Source organism: Budorcas taxicolor, chromosome 1, assembly GCF_023091745.1.
Source record: "Budorcas taxicolor isolate Tak-1 chromosome 1, Takin1.1, whole genome shotgun sequence".
Taxonomy (NCBI): domain Eukaryota; kingdom Metazoa; phylum Chordata; class Mammalia; order Artiodactyla; family Bovidae; genus Budorcas; species Budorcas taxicolor.
The window spans coordinates 2,890,107-2,908,381 of record NC_068910.1 but is presented as its reverse complement, the minus strand read 5'-3'; the positions used below and the strand labels follow the sequence as shown (position 1 = coordinate 2,908,381).

General features: G+C 59.2%; 1 protein-coding gene across 1 annotated transcript in view; it reads right to left on the bottom strand.

Moving 5' to 3' along the window:
- SLC6A6 (solute carrier family 6 member 6) overlaps window positions 1–18,275 on the bottom strand; it is an 81,206-nt gene that overhangs the window by 26,746 nt on the left and 36,185 nt on the right. Inside the window, exons 2-4 of the mRNA XM_052653033.1 lie at window positions 8,716–8,961; window positions 6,684–6,818; window positions 5,161–5,395 (exon numbers count right to left, since the gene is read on the bottom strand). Coding sequence (XP_052508993.1) covers window positions 5,161–5,395; window positions 6,684–6,818; window positions 8,716–8,961 — 616 coding nt within the window. The remainder of the gene's footprint in view (window positions 1–5,160; window positions 5,396–6,683; window positions 6,819–8,715; window positions 8,962–18,275) is intronic.

The window sequence follows — 18,275 nt, the reverse complement described above, 5'->3', positions numbered from 1 at the left end:
GCTGCTCGCACCATCTGTCTCATGTCTGTCTGTCCCACAAAAGCGTCGTCTTCATGGAGACCGTTGCTGGGTCCAGAACAGTGCCTGGCACATAGTGAGTGCTCAACAGACATGAGCAGAGTCGATTAATTACACCCATTTGCTTGATGGGGAAACTGAGGCTCAGAGAGGTTCAGGAATTCACCTGAAATTACCCAGGTTTTAAAAAAACAAAAACAATCAACCCTAGGCCTGGTTCTTTTTCTCTGATGCCACCCTGCGGACCACTGGGTATGATGCTATCCTCGGTGAGAGGCCCCAGCAGCCCAGGCTTCTCCGCACCCCTCACACAGAGAGGAGGGGATCGAGAGGTGAGCTGCATTCTTGTCCCAGAATAGGACTGATTCATTCCAGGGTGGGATCCAAAAAAAAATCGCCTGGACGTCTGTTTGGAGTCGGCTGCCCCGCTGCCGTCCAGCCGGCACTCAGAGATGTAAATACGTCCTCCGAGTGGGCCAAATCGTTTCCTTTTGAATGCTGGCCAGCCATTTATTGGCGATAGCTCTTCCCTGGAGACTGGCGGAGGCAACAATTATAAAAGAGCCCATCCGCCCCGAGAAGGAGGCCGCACACGGCTCTCTCCACACCGCCTCCACCTTCTGACAGCTGCAGGGGGAGATTGGCTGAGCAGGGCTTGTTTGCAAATATGACTCATTTCTTTGATTCTAATAAAGTCTAATGATATGTGCTGAGCTCCCAGGGGGCCCTGGAGGAACTGGGGAGGAAGGCATGGCTCCAGGCTGATGGAGGGCATCTGGCCAGATCCGACCCCGCCTGTCCTCCAGGGCCGGGGGGCAACAAACAGGACCCCCGGGACAGAGGTGACCTCAGGGCAGGGGTGAGCAGGATGGGGCGGGCTGCAGGCAGAGGCTCTGCCTTCGCATCTCCGAGCGACTCAAGAGTTCAATTCTAAAGCTGGCGTGAAATGACCATCTCAGGGTCCCAGGCACCCTCCAAGGGAGAAGGGCATCTCATCGGCTCCCACCGGGGTTGGCGCCTCAGTGTGCTGCAGACGGGGTGGGTGTGGGGATCCAGGCCAAGAGGAGATCCCAGGTGTCACCTGAGGGTGGGGTCACACGCACACACACGTGGCACAACGTTACCTGTGCCTGCAGACTTGCCCTGGACTTACGGCCGGTGGGGACGCAGTCACGAGAGGAGGTGTTCAGGGCTGAGCTCTCTGCTATGCCGAGCTGCCTGTGTGACCTTGGGCAAGTTGCTTAACCACTCTGATCCTCAGTGTCCCACCTAATAAGCCAGGCCTGAGGCCCATGCTCTTTAACCCTCAGCCAGGCGATGAGGTGATGGGGACCTCGCTACCTCTGAGAACCCTGGAGACGGGTGACCGCCCTGAGGCCGGGCAGCTGGGCCCCCAGGCTAGAGTCAGGGTCCCTGTTCTAGGATCGAGGGGATGGCAGCATGGCCGGCGGCTGTCCACTAGCTCCTCGTGGAAAACCAGAGGGGGAGGGGGGCCTGGCAGGGATGAGCGTCCAGGCCGTTCCCTGTCCGGGGCCAGGAGGAAGGCTCGGCTCCACGGCGCCTGGTTATCTAGAAGCCCAGGTGGCTCCTGAGCACTGCCAGGCCTCATGTGCAAAAGGAGCAGCCAGCTCAGGGTCCCAGGTGTCTGGTGCAGCTGAGAGGGTGAAGAAAGCGAAGGCCAGGGCTGGGCTTTGGCTTCAAGGACCGGGAGACCGGCCTTGAGAAGATGCTCACGGCTCGGCAGCCCAGTGGTTACCAGCCAGTGACACCTCAGTCCCGTCCCAGCAAGCCTCTCTCCGTGGACACCCCAGAGCTAGTCACTGCAAGGCCGGTGGCTATTCTGAGGGGAAATCGTACAAGCTGAGCTTCACCCTAAAGGGAAACCCATCTTCTGATGGCCAAGCCCCCTGAGGCCCTGCATACAGTCGGTGCTTAATATATGTGTCCCAGCCTGTCTCTCCCTAGTATGTTCCTTGAGCAGGTCCAGAGAACACAGATGCAATCACGTGACTCTCCGCCCCTTCTCTAGCTCCCGTGGCTCCTCCTCCCAGAAAACAAAGTGCAGCCTCCTCTGCCTAGCGCCCAAGGCCCCACCCTCTCCCCGGCTCCGCACGTCCTACGCTTGGGCCAAACCAAGGACGTGCTGCCACTCATGAGCTTTACGACCGCCACGCCTCAGCATGGCTGTTCCTTCTGTCTAGGCTGTCTTTCCCTCTTTTTCTGGTCTAGTGAACTCCTACTCATCCCCCAAAGCCCAGCTCACCTGCCCCTCTGTTTGCTGACGGGGAAACAAGGCCAGAGAGAGGGAGTGATGTGCTGCCCCAGGCTAACCCTAACCCTCCCTGGCTGGGGCAAGCCTACAAGCACGGAAAAGCCAGGAGAGGCTTCCAAACTGAGAGATGACGTGTCTGGCTTCACAGCTGACTGCAGAGACGCACCTGTAACGGGGTGAGGTGGGGGGAGACGGGGGTCTTCTGGGGGTGGGGAGGATGGCCATCTGGTTATACTTTACACAGAGAGCTTAGGGGACCAGACAGGGGTGGGGTCTGAGGCTGAAGCTGAAAGGAGCTGGGGACGACTCCTAGATGAGTTCCCTCCATAAGCGGCCTCCATGAAGAGGGGATGAAATGCCGAGAGCAGGTCCCTGGGACGATGCTAACGGGCATTCTCTCTCCTTCGCCCTCTTCACACCCAAGAGAAGGGGAGGCCTTTGAAGGCAGGCAGCCTCGGCCCCTCCGGTGGCAGGCAGGTCCTCTCGGCCAAGCCTCCTCCTTCAGGGACTACAGTCTTCCCCCGGGTATCCGTGGACATTCAGCCAGGGCCCATGGAGGCTGCAAAGGCCAGTGGGGTGGGGAGGCCGGGTGGGCGGTGGGCAGTCTCTGGACGGAGCCGCTCTCTGTGGACCATGCGGGCCAGGGAAGGGAGCTGGGGTGCTCAGGATGGGGGTTCTGGAAGGCGGGAGCCCTGGGGTTCCCCAGCAGGGCCCAGGCTGGGGGATAGGCAGGGGAGAAGGCACGGGAGAGGACCTCACGGATCACGAGGGCTCAGGCCTGAGACAGAGGGGACAGCCCCTCTGTGATGGGGGGGTCACATGGGCATCAGGAAGGGGCCATTCTTAGTGCCCCTGAAGTTGAGCCTCACGTGTCCCTGGGCAGGGGGCAGTTTCATCCACAACGGGGACACTAAGTAGACAGGGATGGCCATGCAGGGTCACATTCTGTTGGTGGGGGGTGGGGGGTGTCCTACCGCCCTGGGAGGGTAGGATTATGACCTCCCCAAGTACAGCTCAGGACGCTGAGGCTCAGAGAGGAAGAGGCACCAGCCCGAGCCAGCACTGGCAGAGCGGCGGCTCCCTCCCAGGCGGCCAACCTGCGCCCGAGGCAGTGAGGCCCTGGCGGGCACCGGAGGGGCTGGGTGGAGTGCCGGCATCCTGGGTGGGGCAGGCCCTGAGTGCTCAGGCTGTGCAAGGCACAGCAGAGAACGGACAGAGCCCTGGCCTCTGGCCCCATGCAAGTGAGAAGAAAGAAATGCCTGCATTTCTTTGTCTGCCAACTCAGCTGTCCAGGGTGTGAGGAACAAGGGATGGCGGGGGGTTGTGCCTGTAAAGGTCTTTGTCTGCAAGCGGAAAACACCTCTGAGGAAAGAACCCATTTGCAGGAGCCTCGGGACGTGAGCACATCCTGAAGGCCTGAGGTCAGGAGGGGGACGTGGATTACCTGGGGGAGTGGCCGAGTGGCCCTTTCCAGCCTGAGTCCCCCCCACCGGCCCTGATGATCGACTGGGAACAGCCAGCGCTTAGCTCCCTCTTCTGTGGGCCGGCGCCGGGGCCAGATTCTAAGAGGGGGAGAGGCTCCTCGATGCAGCAAATCCACACACGAAGGAGAGGGGGTCTTGTCTGGCGGCGACAAGGCCGTCCCTTAACACCGTTCCCTGCCCTGGCTCTCGCCCGACGCAGGGCCTTGCCTGCTCCTTTCAGGGTCGGAGGGGCTGCTGAGTACCCGTTTAACAGCTTGTGGAGAGCAGGGAAAGCAAGGCACTCATCCGTTTTTGATGGGCTCCCAGCACTGGGTTAGAAGGACGACCCTGTACGTCAGCGAAGAGCTACCCGACTGCAGGCCTCCGCGGTCCGCCCTCCCCAGGACTGGCCCGTGTGTACGCATCTCACTGGCTATAGCGTGGGCAACTTCAAAACATGCCCGTAATTCTCCTTCCTCTCCTAACGAGACGGAGCCTATTCCCCCACCTCTTGCCTCTTGAGTCTGGGTTAGTCTCAGGCCTCTTTTTGGCCAACGGGACCTTAACAAAAATGGTACCAGCAGAAGCTGGAAAAGTGCTCTCACACTGGGGCTTTCCCGTGTGTTGTTTTGGGATGCTGAGCTGCCTTGGAACAAGCCCAGGCTAGCCTGCAGGGTGATGAGACTATAGGGACCAGCTGCCTGTGGCACCCCAGCCAGGAGCCAGCCAGTCTCCAAAAGAGTGACCCCAATGCCATACAGCTGACCTACCGGGGGGAGCCCAGCAAAGCCCAGAAGAACTGCCCAGCCAAGCTTCGCCCCAACTGCCAAGCAGCAGGACCATGAGTCAAAGAAAACAAATGGCTGCTCCAATGTGAGGATGGGTGTTACACAGCAAACGCTAACTGATACATATGTTTCACTCTATCTACTCACCTGTTCACTTGCGTAACTACTTCAAGCTTCATATATGCTTTTTTTTCCCCCCACTCTGGGCAATAACAGGTTTGATGTGCTAACTGTATATATATTTTTCTAAAATACATTAAGAAAACTATATCATTTTCAGACAACATAAGTACATATACCTGCCTTTGGGAAACAATCCTCACAGAGATCCCATGGGTGTAGGAACGATTCATTGCCCTCATTTGACAGTTAAGGAAACTGAGGCTCAGAAAGGGGCAGTGACTTGCTGGAGGTGAAACAGCCAATAAAATGGCAGAACTGAGATTCGCGTCCAGGCCTGTCTGAGACCAAAGGCATGGATTTATCTCCAAATCTGCACCCCCTCTTCCACCCACCCCACCGCAAGGGAGTGGCTCCCACACCCCTAGGGAGAAGATGAGGGAAGGGTTGCCCTCTGCCCCCACCCCACCCCCTCCTTCCTCCGCGAGGCCAGCCTTACTCCCAGAACTCGATGACAGGGGAGGTGAAGTTGGTGGTGCCATTGGAGATCCAGAGGCTCCGGTTCTTCCGCAAGGTGTCCTCCAGGCAATGGGGCGTGTTCCAGCTGTGGTTGCATTTTGCCCAGGGGAGCTCCGACTGGAAGGACTGGAATAGGTAGTACGTGGCCCAGGCGAGGATGATGATGTAGTATATGTTCAGGAGGGACACGATCACGATGGAGGCATAGCCGATGCCTGCGAGCGGGGGCAAGCGAGACGGGGATCGGAGGGAGGCCAGACCCGCCAGGCCACACCCTCAACCAGGAGCCCCTGGGGTCTGCAGGCCTGGGGCCAGCAGGGGCCCTTCAACAGGGACCAGCAAGCAAGTGTCGGGGGAACGCATGGCTGTGCGGGTGGATAGGAAAATAACGGATGCTCAGATGAGTCAGACAGCTGGACAAACTGACGGATGTGCGGAAGAGGGGTAGGCCGATGACTGGATGAACGGATGGACAGATGGGTGGATGGATGGAGGGATGGATGGACAGATCAACGGATGAATGGATGGACGCATAGACGGATGGCTGGATGGACTCAGGTGAATGGCTGGATGTTGGAATGATGGATGGATACTCACTTTGTTGGATGGATGGTGGTTGATCGGAAGGTTAGGTAGATGGATGGATGGATGGATGGATAAGTAGAGAGAGCGTGGTTGAATGGACACATGGATTGGGTAACTATCGACTAGTTTAATAAAAGGAAGGTTTAATGGATAGACAGGTGGGTAGATTTACATGGATGACCGAGTAGTGAACAGGCTCACACATTCTCCCACCCCTGCCAGTTATAATCAGGACGGTATTATCTTATGAGGACATACTGGGAACTAGGCACAGGACTAAACGCTACAACAATAACAAGTGTTAATCGCTCAGCTGTGTCTGACTCTTTGCGACCCCGTGGACTGTAGCCCGCCAGGCCCCTCTGTCCGTGGGGATTCTCCAGGCAAGAACACTGGAGTGGGTTGCCATTCCCTTCTCCAAGGGATCTTCCCAACCCAGGGATCGAACCTGGGCCTCCCGCGTTGCAGGCAGATTCTCTACGATCTGAGTCACCAGGGAAGCCCAGCGGTAACAAAGCTGCCGCCGCTGCTTGGGGCTTCCTTTGCGTACAAAGCGCTTTTACATGGCTCTGTTGCTTTGCCTAGAAGTATGCGTGTTATTTCCATTTTATGGAGAGGGAAACTGAGGCACAAAGAGATGAAGGGACTTTCCCCGAAGTCATGAGAGTTAGCATAATGAGGGAGCGGGGCTTGAAGCCAGACAGTCGGGCTCCTGAAAGCCTTCTCTTCTACACCCTACTGCTCAGCGGCTACTGGGCCTCCCGTCCTTTGACACCCCAGAGAGGAGTGAACAGCCGCCGCCGTGTGCCAAGCCGGCCTGCGTGAGGCTCCAGTGTACCTGGCAAATAGTAGGTGCACAGTAAGCGTTTGCTGAGCCGAGGAACGCCAGGCCCCGGGTGGCCTTTGTCCCGTACTCACCGGCAAACAAGGGGCAGATCTTTTCCCAGCAGGTGATGCCCCCTTCAGAGGTGTACTGGCCTATGATTACCTCCAGGAAAAACACAGGCAGGCCGCCCCCAAACAGGAAAATGAAGTACGGTATGAGAAATGCGCCTGCAGAGAGAGAAGAGCGGGGTGAGGCTCAGGTTGGCCGAGGCCTGCACATTCTCCGTCCCAAACCCTCCCAGCCAGCCTGCTGGGCGCCTCTGTCCATGGGATTCTCCAGGCAAGAATGCTGGAGTGGGTTGCCGTTTCCTTCTCCAGGGGAATCTTCCCGACCCGGGGACGTGAGGGTGAAGGGCAGACTCCCAGACCTGGCTGAAAATTCTCGTCCAGCCAGCAACACCCTTCCAGGCTGCCCTCTTGTCTTCTTCCGATCTACCCGGTTGCGTGAAGCCTCCAAGCCTCTGCTGAAGCTCTGTGCCTGCCTGTCTTCCGCAGGTCTGTCCCTCTGAAGAAGGACCACCCAGCCCTCACACCCGGCTCAGATGGGCCTCCTGGTTGCAGCCTTCAGCTGGCCTTCTGTGGCCCGGCCAGGGCAGGAAGCTGAGAACCAGCTGGGAAGGGTGCTGGGAAGTGAGAGATGGGCCTCTCCAGCCGGGGGTGGGAGCCAGGGTACGAGGAGGGCAGCGAAGAGTCGAGCAAGGGCTCCCACCTGGCGTCCACTACTGGCTTCAGCGGGTCCGTACACACTTTGAAAGTGTGGGTGACTTGGGCCGATGGGTATGCGCTTTGTTCCAGAGTGTCTAGGGCACTCATCAGAGTCCCAGAGGCACCTGAGCCTCCAGAAGGTTAAGAAACCAGGCTCAAGGGCAGGACCTCCTGCAAAGTGGTTCTGATGCGGGCGGGCGGGCAGCACGCGTGTGCCCGGCTCCGCTGGCTACCAGCCAGGTCACAGACCACCACAAGGAGTAGGGAGGGCGTTCTTACTGCTGAGCTCCTACTGACCAGCAGGTCTCCAGGACGTGCTGCCTAGCCTGAACTCCTCTGACGTCAGATGATGCTGACTCAGGGCCTCCAGCAAGTAAAGAATAATCAGCAAACAAAAACTGAAAGAACAGACCAACCAACTAACCAACTGACCAAACAGAGAACTTATGTTTAGAAAATACCATCGCTAAGCGAAAGGGTCCAAAAGGCACAAACTTCCCATTAGAAGATAAATTCGTCCTGGGCGTGTCATGTACAGCATGGTTGCACACCAGTCACGATACACCGGATGGTGTGTTTGAAAGTTGCTAAGAGGCTTCCCTGGCAGTCCCGTGGCAAACGCTCTGTACTCACAATGCAAGGGGCATAGGTCTGATGCCTGGTTGGTGAACTAAGATCCCGCATGCGGGGGAAAAAAATAAAAAGTTGCTAAGAGTGTAAAGCTTTACCAGTTCTGATCACAAGAAGACAAAAATATATGTAACTATATGAGGTGATGGATGTCAACAAGACTTACCGTGATCATTTCACAGTAAAGACATCAGTCATCTTGTATGCCTTAAACTAAAACAATGCTATATGTCAATTCTATCTCAATAAAACTGAAAAAATTAAAATTAAAAACATCTTCGTTGTACTTTTTTTTTGTCCTGGATACCTATCCATTACTGCAAAAGACACTGGTTTTCTATTCAGAGTGGGAAACACGAAACTTGTTTTTGAACTACAACTGGTTTAAGTTAGAAAAGCAAGACCAAAGGGTAAAAAAAGTTCTAAAGTCAGGCAGAGTGGGGAGGTGCAGAGCTACGAGGCCTTGGAGGCTTGAGCCTGGCCTTGTGGCGGCCTTCAGAGATGGTAAACTGGTGGGGAGGGTAAGGAATCTGCTCGAGCTCACACAGGAAGGCTCTGATAGAACGCCATCCCGGCCACGTTCATCTCCCGCCTCCGAGGATCGCGGTGGGAGCGGAGGCAGGCTGACCTGGGGGAGGTCGAGGCGGAGGCCTGAAACGCTGGGCGGGGGAGCCCCCTCGCTGTGCCCCGGCAACCCCTCCAGCCCGCCCTCTGCCCAGCCCAGGCTCACCTCCACCGTTTTTGTAGCAGAGGTAGGGGAAACGCCAGACGTTGCCCAAGCCGACGAAGCCGCCGGCCACAGAGAGCACAAAGTCGATCCTGCTGGCCCACTTCTCCCGCTGCGGGGGCTTCCCCTCGGCCTCGTCCTCCGGCCGGGTGCCCGGGCTCTTCCCGGGGGACGGCTTCAGGATGTCCTTGTGGAAATCTTTCAGACACTGCAGCTTCTCCTTGGTGGCCATGTCCTCCTCCTCGCTTTCTATGGCGGAAAGAGCAGACCCCGACATGCGTCAGTAAGGGGCAGGCTGCGCGTCCTGGCACGACCCTGCGGGCCACCTCTGACCTGCTGGGTCTGAGGCAGAGGGCCTGCCACCCCCTTGTCCGTCCACCCCCTCGGACCCCCCACCCCAGGTGATCGGGAGCCTGAGGATCTGGGGACCGACAGCTGCCATCCCCTAGCCACCTGTCCAACAGAAGCACCGGGGCCCATATCCACCAGCCCCGAATGCCACCCCCCTCATTCTGCACCTGCAGGGAGATGAGCGCAAAACCACCCAGCCCTGGCAGTGTCTCCGCAGAACACAACACCCTCCACACAGGTCTAGCATCGCTTCCAGATCACAGCCTGCCTGCATCCTCTAGAGATCGTCTCCGAATCTCAGGTTTGCAGAGAAACTGGTGCCGCGGGGCAGGCCCTGGCCCAGCGGAGGTGCTCACCCCTCACGGTTTTAAAGAACGGAGCTTCAGGCTGGCATGTTTTCAAGCTCCAGTGTTTCCAAGCATGTGTTTCAGTACTTGGAAACAGGGTTTCCATCAAATACAGACCACGGGAGCTTATGAAATACACTGGTGTCTTCTTAGCCAGTCGCATGCCTGCAGCATCAGGACAGGGATTTGCGCCGGGACAGGACTCTGGAAGGACTCCTGGTAGTTCCCACGAGTCCAGCCCTCGTCATCTGTGCTCGGGTCCACCCTAACCCCTGGACCACCCAGGCCCCGGCCTGCTGATTGCCCTGTGGGTTCAGCAAGGGGGGGGGCCCAGGGTTATCAAACCTCTAAGCTGCTCATGCTCACCCTCAGTGGCCCCCTGCTCGGACCTTATCCCAGAAGTCTACAACCGGCCACTGCGGCAACCCCCTCTCTGTACTGCGTCTGGTCCCCAAGTCCTCAGTGTTCCTGGCAGCTTGACCTTGAGAGCAACAGCATCCGGGTCCCACCCAGCAGGAGAAGGTGCCTCCTACCCCCATGTGCCAGAGGACCATGAAGACCGGGGAGCTTCGGTCTCCCTGACTTCAGAATGAAAAGGATGAAGGCAGAGGGTGTTGATGCAGAGCCAGCTGCTTGCCTTTATGAGCCAAAAGGGTGGCCAGTGCTGACTCTCAGACTCCGGGGCAAAGCCGAGATTTCTAGGTTTCCTGGAGAAACCAGAAGGCGGACCGCACGTTGGACTCACCCCTATGGCGGCCATCCGCTGGACCAGAGGGGGCCATCGCCCTGGTGCACAGGGCAGCTTGCCACCTGGACCTGTCCAGGGGCATCTGAGTCTGCACTGAGGTACAGTGGCATGAGCTGAAAATGCCTTGGTTGCTTCCTTGCTAACAGTCTCCTCCTCAACTAGAACAGAGTCTGCAGGGTGCCGGGACCTGCCTTGCCCATGGCTGGGTGTCCTGAGCTGGTGCACAGGTCGTCAGCTAAGAACGGCTGGGTCGCTGGCTCCCAGAGTAGGTACGCAGGTAGCTGGGGCCCAGTGGCACCCCCCAACTCTGCTGCTTCCCAACCCTGTGATACCGTGGGGCCTGAAGGAGGTCCGGCCGGGCCAGGTGACAACTGCCAACGACCAAGGGAGGCAAGGAGGGCACGCTGGCCTGGCCCTGGCCCCGGCCCCTGCAGCCAGGCCCTCGGGGGCCGTGCTCGGAGGAGGAGAGGCACGCAAGCACACAGAATCCCCGCTTCCCCCACGCCTCCTTCCTCTCCCTGGCTCGGGGTGGGGGACCCCGATTGTTTCGCTATCTGGCAGTGAGCAGACCGAGAAAAGGCTTCCTGGAGCCGCCCAGCGGCTCACCGGGCCTTCCTCTGTCTCCCGGAGCACAGACGGCGGGGCATCCGCAGGCCTTTCTTCGCCTGCTCCCCTGGGGCGACGCGGGGTTCTGCCGAGCGCACGGCTACTGTAAAAATAGCCCGAGCGGCCAGCATTGTTCCAGCACGGAGCTCTGCAGCCCCCGATGGTTATCTCTGGGCCCATTGTGGCCCGGCTGGACGGCAGCATAATTGGAGGATGTGGGACTCCACTCCCTCCTGGTAGAGATGTTTTCCAGGGAATGACCCTGGAGTCTCCTCATCAGGATGGGCTGGTGCCGCCCTTTCAGGCTCTCCTTGGATCTTGGGGCCGGAAGGCGCTTCACCAGGTCAGCCAGGCGGAGGGGGTGGTGACCGGTGGCTGCTCATACAGCCTGTGGGCGCTTGCGAAAGCCACCCTGAGTCCTGGCTCTGCGCTCTGGGCCCAGGCCCATGGCCCCCTCTGGCCCTAGAGAACCCTCGGGAAACATGTGCGTGCAAAGTCAGTTCAGTTGTGTTCAACTCTTTGCAACCCTCTGGACCGTAGCCTGCCAGGCTCCTGTCCATGGGATTTCCCAGGCAAGAATACTGGAGTGGGTTGCCATGCCCTCCTCCAGGGGATCTTCCCGACCCAGGGATCAAACCCGCGTCTCTTATGTCTCCTACATTGGCAGGCGGGTTCTTTACCACTAGCGCCCCCCGGGAAGCCCTGAAACGTGAGCCAGGGGGCAAAATACAAGCTCCCTGAGCCCCTCGGCTCCAGGCTCTTTGGTGCCACGTAAGATTAGACTTCAGCCCCTCTTTCCCACACTCAGGAACTCATCTTATTGACGCCTGTAGCTGAACCAGGAGCCTGTCATGTCCTGGTGTCTGCGTTGCCCCTACTCCTCATTTCTAAGGTGTCCACAGAGATGTACTTCAGGGACGCCCCCCCATCTGTGGCCGCCCCGTCACAAGCTCGCTGGCCTTCGGGAACGCACAGCCCAGCCCTGCCCAAGCTTTACTCGAGACGCACACATGCCCGGACGAGGTCAGACCCGCGGGCAGGCAACCCCGACTCCCCCTTGGAGGGGAGGCTCCTTCCAAGCCCCTCTGGAGCGTCCGACCGGCCCCGTACCCGTGGAAGCCCACAGCAGCACGACCCACAGATGTGGCCTCCGGTACGTTCCTGACATCCACCCACGTGTCTCCATCACCCCGGCAACCAGCTGGCACAGGCCCCACAGCCCTCCACGGACATCCCCTGCAGCCTCCGCCTGGGTCCCCCCTGCTGCTACTCTGCCCACCCCACCCCTATACTCTGTTCTCAAAACCCCAGCTGGAAGCAACTCACAAAGCACTTTCAGATCCCAATGCCCTCCTACCCAGCGCTCCGTCTCTCCCAGCAGAAGAAGACATCCGCCACAGCCTACTGGATCTCAGCATGGGCCCCTTCTCTGGGACGCTGGCCCCACGGAACTGCTTTGTGTTCAGCCCACTCCTCAGCCTCAGGCTCCCTGCACGGAGGCCTCAGGCCCTCTGCAGGCAGCCTGGCCCCTGCAGGAATCAGAGCGTGAGCCCTGGCCTGGAAGCTGAGGGCCATTTCCCAGCTGAGTGACCTCAGGCAAGTTGCGCAACCCCTCTGGGTCCTCAGTGTGTCAAAGTGTGAAGAGGGATAACTGTGGCCACCTCACAGGGATGCTGTGAGGACTGAACAAGGGGGTTCCCAGAGCAAATACCCCTTCACTAGTTATCTGCCAGTATTCCTGGGCTTCCCAGGTGGCTCAATGGTGAAGAATTTGCCTGCCAACGCAGGAGACATTAGACACGCAGGTTCGATCCCTGGGTCAGGAAGAGCCCCTAGAGGAGAACATGGCAAACCGCTCCAGTATTCTTGCCTAGAGACTCCCCGCAGACAGAGGAGCCAGGTGGGCAACGGGCTACAGTCCATGCGGCTGCAAAGCGGCAGACAGCACTGCGCACAAGCGTGCACGCCAGTATTACCGCCGTCGTCACCACTATAACTATCACGGGGTCCACTGCCCCTGGGGTATGGAAGGCGCTGGGCCTACACAGGGCGAGATCAACAGGGCCCAGAGAGGCCAAGCGAAGCTCCTGAGGTCATGAAGCCGGGCACGACGGCAATTGCGGCTTTCCGGGGCCCTCAGCTCTGCCCTCAGCGTCGCTTGGCCGGTCCAGCCCGTCCATCCTGGCAGACTCGCCATGCGGCTCATTCACTGCTGCTCGTCACCCGCCAAGAGCGCGCCCCCTGCTTCAGGAAGCACTTGGGGGCGAGCCTGCTCTGCGGGCGGCCCGGCGGCCCGCCGCCTTGCCGGCCAAGTGCTGTTTCCCTTGGCGCCAGGCCCAGGGCTATTCTGCAGCGACCGTGACACATGATTCCCCATTTTAAGAGCTTCCTCTTTGCTCATTACAGCTACAAGTGATCAGAGAATCCGCTCGAACACAGAGGCTTTGGGACCAGACTCCCACATGAGGCTCCTAGTCCCGTGTTGCCAGGGTGGAAGCCAGAACCAGACGCACCTGAAGACGGATTTGCACGTCACCTTGGCCGCTGCGGCACGCGCTCAGATCTCACCTTGCGCCAGCAACGCTGTGGGGTTCCAAGACGCTCCTTGGCTTCCTCCTAATTTCAAGCTACCAGGTTTTGGGGTCCTTGAAGTCTGGGCTGAGCTGCCTATAAACAGTTTTCTATTCCTTCCTCCGGAGAAGGCAATGGCACCCCACTCCAGTACTCTTGCCTGGAAAATCCCATGGATGGAGGAGTCTGGTAGGCTGCAGTCCATGGGGTCGCTAAGAGTCGGACACGACTGAGCGACTTCACTTTCACTTTTCACTTTCATACATCGGAGAGGGAAATGGCAACCCACTCCAGTGTTCTTGCCTGGAGAATCCCAGGGACAGGGGAGCCTGGTGGGCTGCCGTCAATGAGGTCGCACAGAGTCGGACACGGCTGCAGCGACTCAGCAGCAGCAGCAGCAGCATTCCTTCCTCAAACACCCTCAGCGCTGCAGCAGGAATTTTTAGGGCCGTTTTCTTAATGGGGAGTAGAGACTCAAGCAGGGAAGTGAGTGGAAGGAGGCTGGTGGCAGAGTGCCCAGCTGGTGTGCCCGGTGCTAGAGGCACCGGGGCGAAGGTTACGGGGGCCTCTGCAAGGCTTGCCGACAGGGACAGTGAAGCCAGGGGGAAAGGTCTGCGGAGCTGGCAGGGGGCTGGCAACCGCGAGTGCCCCTGCGCCAGCCAGCTGTATCTTGAACTGAGATGTTGCTGTGGGCCCTCCCCTCAACTCTGCCTCACCTTTCCCTGCAGAATCGGAACCTTCTCAAGTAAACAGTCTCCCACCCAGCTCTCTCCTGTCAAGGACAGTGAGCCAGGTCACAGACCTGACCTGCTATCACAGACTTAACCCCTCAGGAGTCCCTACCAGGTTTTTCAAGTAAGAGAGCGGGGACTTCTTCTCTTTACTTTTTGGGGTACTTCCCCCACCCTAAGAGGGCCTAGTGCACAACCAGGCTATCTGATTGATCTCTGGGCCTGACCTCTGGGGGGTTAGGCCAGCGACTCCCAGGACCGCAGAACGAGGTGGGGAGCTGGACACAGAGCCATTCATGTCACAGGTCGGGAGCTGCCAGCTGCACGGCCCCCAGCCCACTGGGAAACCGTGGGAAGAAGCACACGACTGGGCGCCCTGCCGGCCCTTTCCAGAGCAGGGGTCCCGCCTGCTCTCTCCCTTCCTCGTTCCCCCGACCACTCCAGAGCCCGGTTCTGGACTCACAGAGGCCACGACCCAGCCGTGTGACCTGGGGCAACTAACAGCCTTCTCTGTGTCTCAGTTTCCGCACTGGTTAAAACACTGGGGGTTAAACCTAAAACTCGCCTCATAGAGATCAAACAGAACGACGCCTGTCAAACATGGGTGCACGGTGCCTGGACATACAAGTGATTAATACATATTAGCCATTATTGAAGAGAACATCTGGCCACACTGGCACGTTATTCCCTTATGTGACATCCTGAGTGTTCAAAGGAAAGGAAAAGAGAGGGAGCCCCACTGGCGGGGTGCTGGCGGCACGCACACTTGCTAGCGTGGACATTTATCCAGCACTGTGCGAAGCGCTTTGCAAGCATTTCGGAGTTGGCCCCATCCATGGGTGCCTTCTGCTGACTGGGCGCAGAGTGGTGAGCTTACTCGCCCAGGGTCACACAGCAAGTGAGAGGCCGCCGGAGCCTCCCATGGCCCCAGGGCTCCTTTGGGCTCTCAAGTCCACGTTCTCAGCCGCTCAGCTGTTTCGGGTCCCTCGCTCTGGATTGGTCACTACGGGAAATCGGGTCCGGTGCTTTTACGGCCGGCTTCAAGCGACCGGGCCGGGCTGACAGATTAGGGAAGTAGGTGAAGACGAACGGGGAAGTGAGGGCCACAGGACAGACACTGACGGGGCCAGGCCTGGGGACTGGGGCAACAGTCAGCGCCCAGGGTCACAGGGCTCGGCTCAGAGGCTGGGGCGGGGCGAGCTGAGCCACGGACTGCAGGCTTCCTCTGGCAGACAGGAAGAGTCTCCTGAACATCCCTGATAAGCTCTGAAGGGGCTCTTTTCAGCACTGACCCCATGGGCTCAGTGATGAGACGGCCTGGGATCAGTTAAAGTACGCTGCATACATACCATCCTGGCCCTAGAGCATGTTTACAACTAAGCGCCAGAACAAACCAAGAGGCGTGCTGAGAGCACTATTTCAATACTAGGGATAGCTGTTTTTGAAAAGAAAGTGAAAATAAATTTTAAAGGGTTTTAAAAAATTCTTTTCCATGAAGAGCTACACCTTTTAAAGATCCAATCGTTTGTTTGAATCCTGTAGTCTGTATCCTTCTGTCTTGGTTATCCATTCCTAACTCAGGCTAACTCAAGCATGACAGGGGCTCAAATGCCTCCGGGGACCTGGCAGGCAAAGGACGGGGTCCAGGGGGAAAGGGCCTGCAGAATATGGGAGTCTGGGCTCCAAACGGCAGTTCCCAAGTTCAGCCACCATAGTCGAGGCTTTTGGGGCTGAGGCCACTGGGGCCAGACCCTCCAAATTCTCAAGAGGTAGTGAATCTGAGGCGTTTGTGCACATACAGCTTCCAATGTCTACAACACACCGTTGGGGGCCCGGCGCCCAGTCTGTCCTCTTTGGTCAGACCTCTGTTCCTGGTCACCCAAGGCAGCCGTGGTGAAGGGCAGGACAGGCTCGGCTGGAGATGCTGACCGGCCCGGCCTCCGAGGTCGGATGGCTCGCCCCCGTGAGGTCATCCAGGAAGCCCAGCATTGTTCTGCCAGGAACCAGGTCGAAACAATGAGTGAGGACTCTGTGGTCCTAGTGAAAGTGAGTTCTGCCCGGAGAATTGTTCTCAGCACGGCAGCTCCCGGGGACAGGCTTTGTGACCTCCTGGGCTCAGCGTCTGTGGGCACGGCCCTCCCCACCCACCACGGAGACTCACATCTACCCCACCGGAGATCCCCCACGCTGCTGAGAGCACCCCGAGACTGGCTCAGCCTCAGCCTTCAACCTACAGGAGTGCTGACTTTGTCCCCAGCCTTGCGGAGCCTCCCCATTTCACAGATTGGGAAACTGAGGCTCAGAACAGGGCGGAGGGGGTGGGGAGGGGGGTGCCCGGGGCACAGGGCCACCAGGCCAGGCCAAGAGTCGCCCCTGATTCCAGGCGAGCGGTGCCACCCCAGGACAAGGCGGCCTCTGCACAGGGTAGAGGCCTGTATGTAGGGCGGGTAGTGTTTCTCCACCTGTGCTTTGCAGAGGAAAAAGTGGGCGAGGGTGAGCTGGTTCTGCAGAGGGTTGGCCTCCAGGACAACGCCGGGGGTGGTGGGGAGGCAGGATGTGGGCCCGAGGTACAGCCTTCTTCCCCATCACCAGGCCTGCAGGGGGCGGGGGCGGAAGGCGCTGCGGGCAGGCCGTTCTCTGCGGCCGGGCAGGCAGGGGCGGGACAGCTAGCGCTGCCCTCGAGGGGAAGGGCCGCTGGGCACCCAACATGCCCCAAACATGGGCCCCCAGGCACTGGCCCTGGAGGCCGCTGAGTCAGGGCGCCGGGCAGTAGGCGAGGAGTCAAGAGGGCCGGGGCTGGTTCTAGGTCCAGCTCTGCGGGCCAAACAGTGTCTGGGGAGGAGTGAAGTGCGGGCAGCTCTGGCGAACAGGGAGGAAACTGACCCAGCGCCTCCTCTACTGGGTGCCAGGCGCTGCTCAGGGCCCAGGGCCCGGAGGTGAGCCCTGGAGCTGACATTCCAGAAGGGGACCCAGACGCTAAACACACCCACACACACGAGTAAATATTTACTACGGGGCCTGGGTTGCAGAAGAGAAGACAGACAGGAGGATGAGGACACGGGGAGTTAGGGCCCGCCCCCTTCACCCCGAGCAGGGGAGGTTTTGTAACAGCAGACGCTTCCTGAAGCCTGGCTCTCTCTGGGCAGGCCCTGTGCTAAGCCCTTTCTGGAACCAAGGCATCTATTCCTCTTACGAGCCTGGATGAAGGTATGAGGCTCAGAGAGAGAGAGAGTTGCTTGCCCAAAGTCACACAGCAATGGGCTTCAGGGTCTGCGCCCTTAACCGCACCGAAGCTGGGAACTGCGTGGCAAACATCCGGGGAGTGAGCGGGGTTCTCTGAGCAGGGACGGTGTGTGTGGAGAGGGCCACACCGGGCATGGTGAAGGCCAGGTCGGAATGTGGAACTGCCCGGGGCAGAGAGCTTTGGGCTGCCCTAGGGACATGGCCTGGCCCCCTCCCACCCTGAGAGGGATTCGAGCTTGTGCTGGGCTTTCCTCTGTAAGATGCTCCCAGGAGGGAATTTCTAGTGGGGTCCTGAGTCCCGAGCCCGCAAGCCCCAGAGCTGCCGGCCTCCTCGGGCCGAGTGGAGCACCGCTGAGACAGGCTGACACCGTCTTCTGCAAACAGGGGCCAACCAAGGGTGGGCGGCTGGAACTGCCGCCCCGTGGCCAAGGGCCATAACGCAGGGGACCCAGGGGAGAACTCACCCTTGTGAGGCTGGACCGCTGTCCCCTCCGTGGTGGGTAAAGCTCACGGGACTGGCAAGAACCAGGGTTAGCCTGGACCCTACACCATCTGTAGGTTCCAGGGACATGTCACTTCCCCGGGACCCCTTCCAGGAAGGGCCCCGCCAGGACTGAGCCCGACCACCTTTCCTGCCCTCAGGATGCTAGTCTCCAGGGACGCGGGGGCTCATTTTGTCATGATGTCGCAGAAACAGTGGTCAAGGAGGACACAGTCTGGTGTCTGCTACGAGCGAGCCTCCAAGTACCCGTGGCCGGCTGGACTGGACCCCCTGGGGGAAGGCGGGGCTCCGGGAACAGCCAGGCTGCAGGGGTCTGTCTGGGGGTGGGGTGGAGGGGCTCGGGCCCCAGTGCCACCCTGGAGACTGCCAGGACGGGCAGTGACTGCTGCTCGGGTAAAGCGGAGGCCGCTGCTGCTACAGGGGCACGGGGGGCCTGTCCTGGCGCCTGGGGGCGGTGAGTCAGC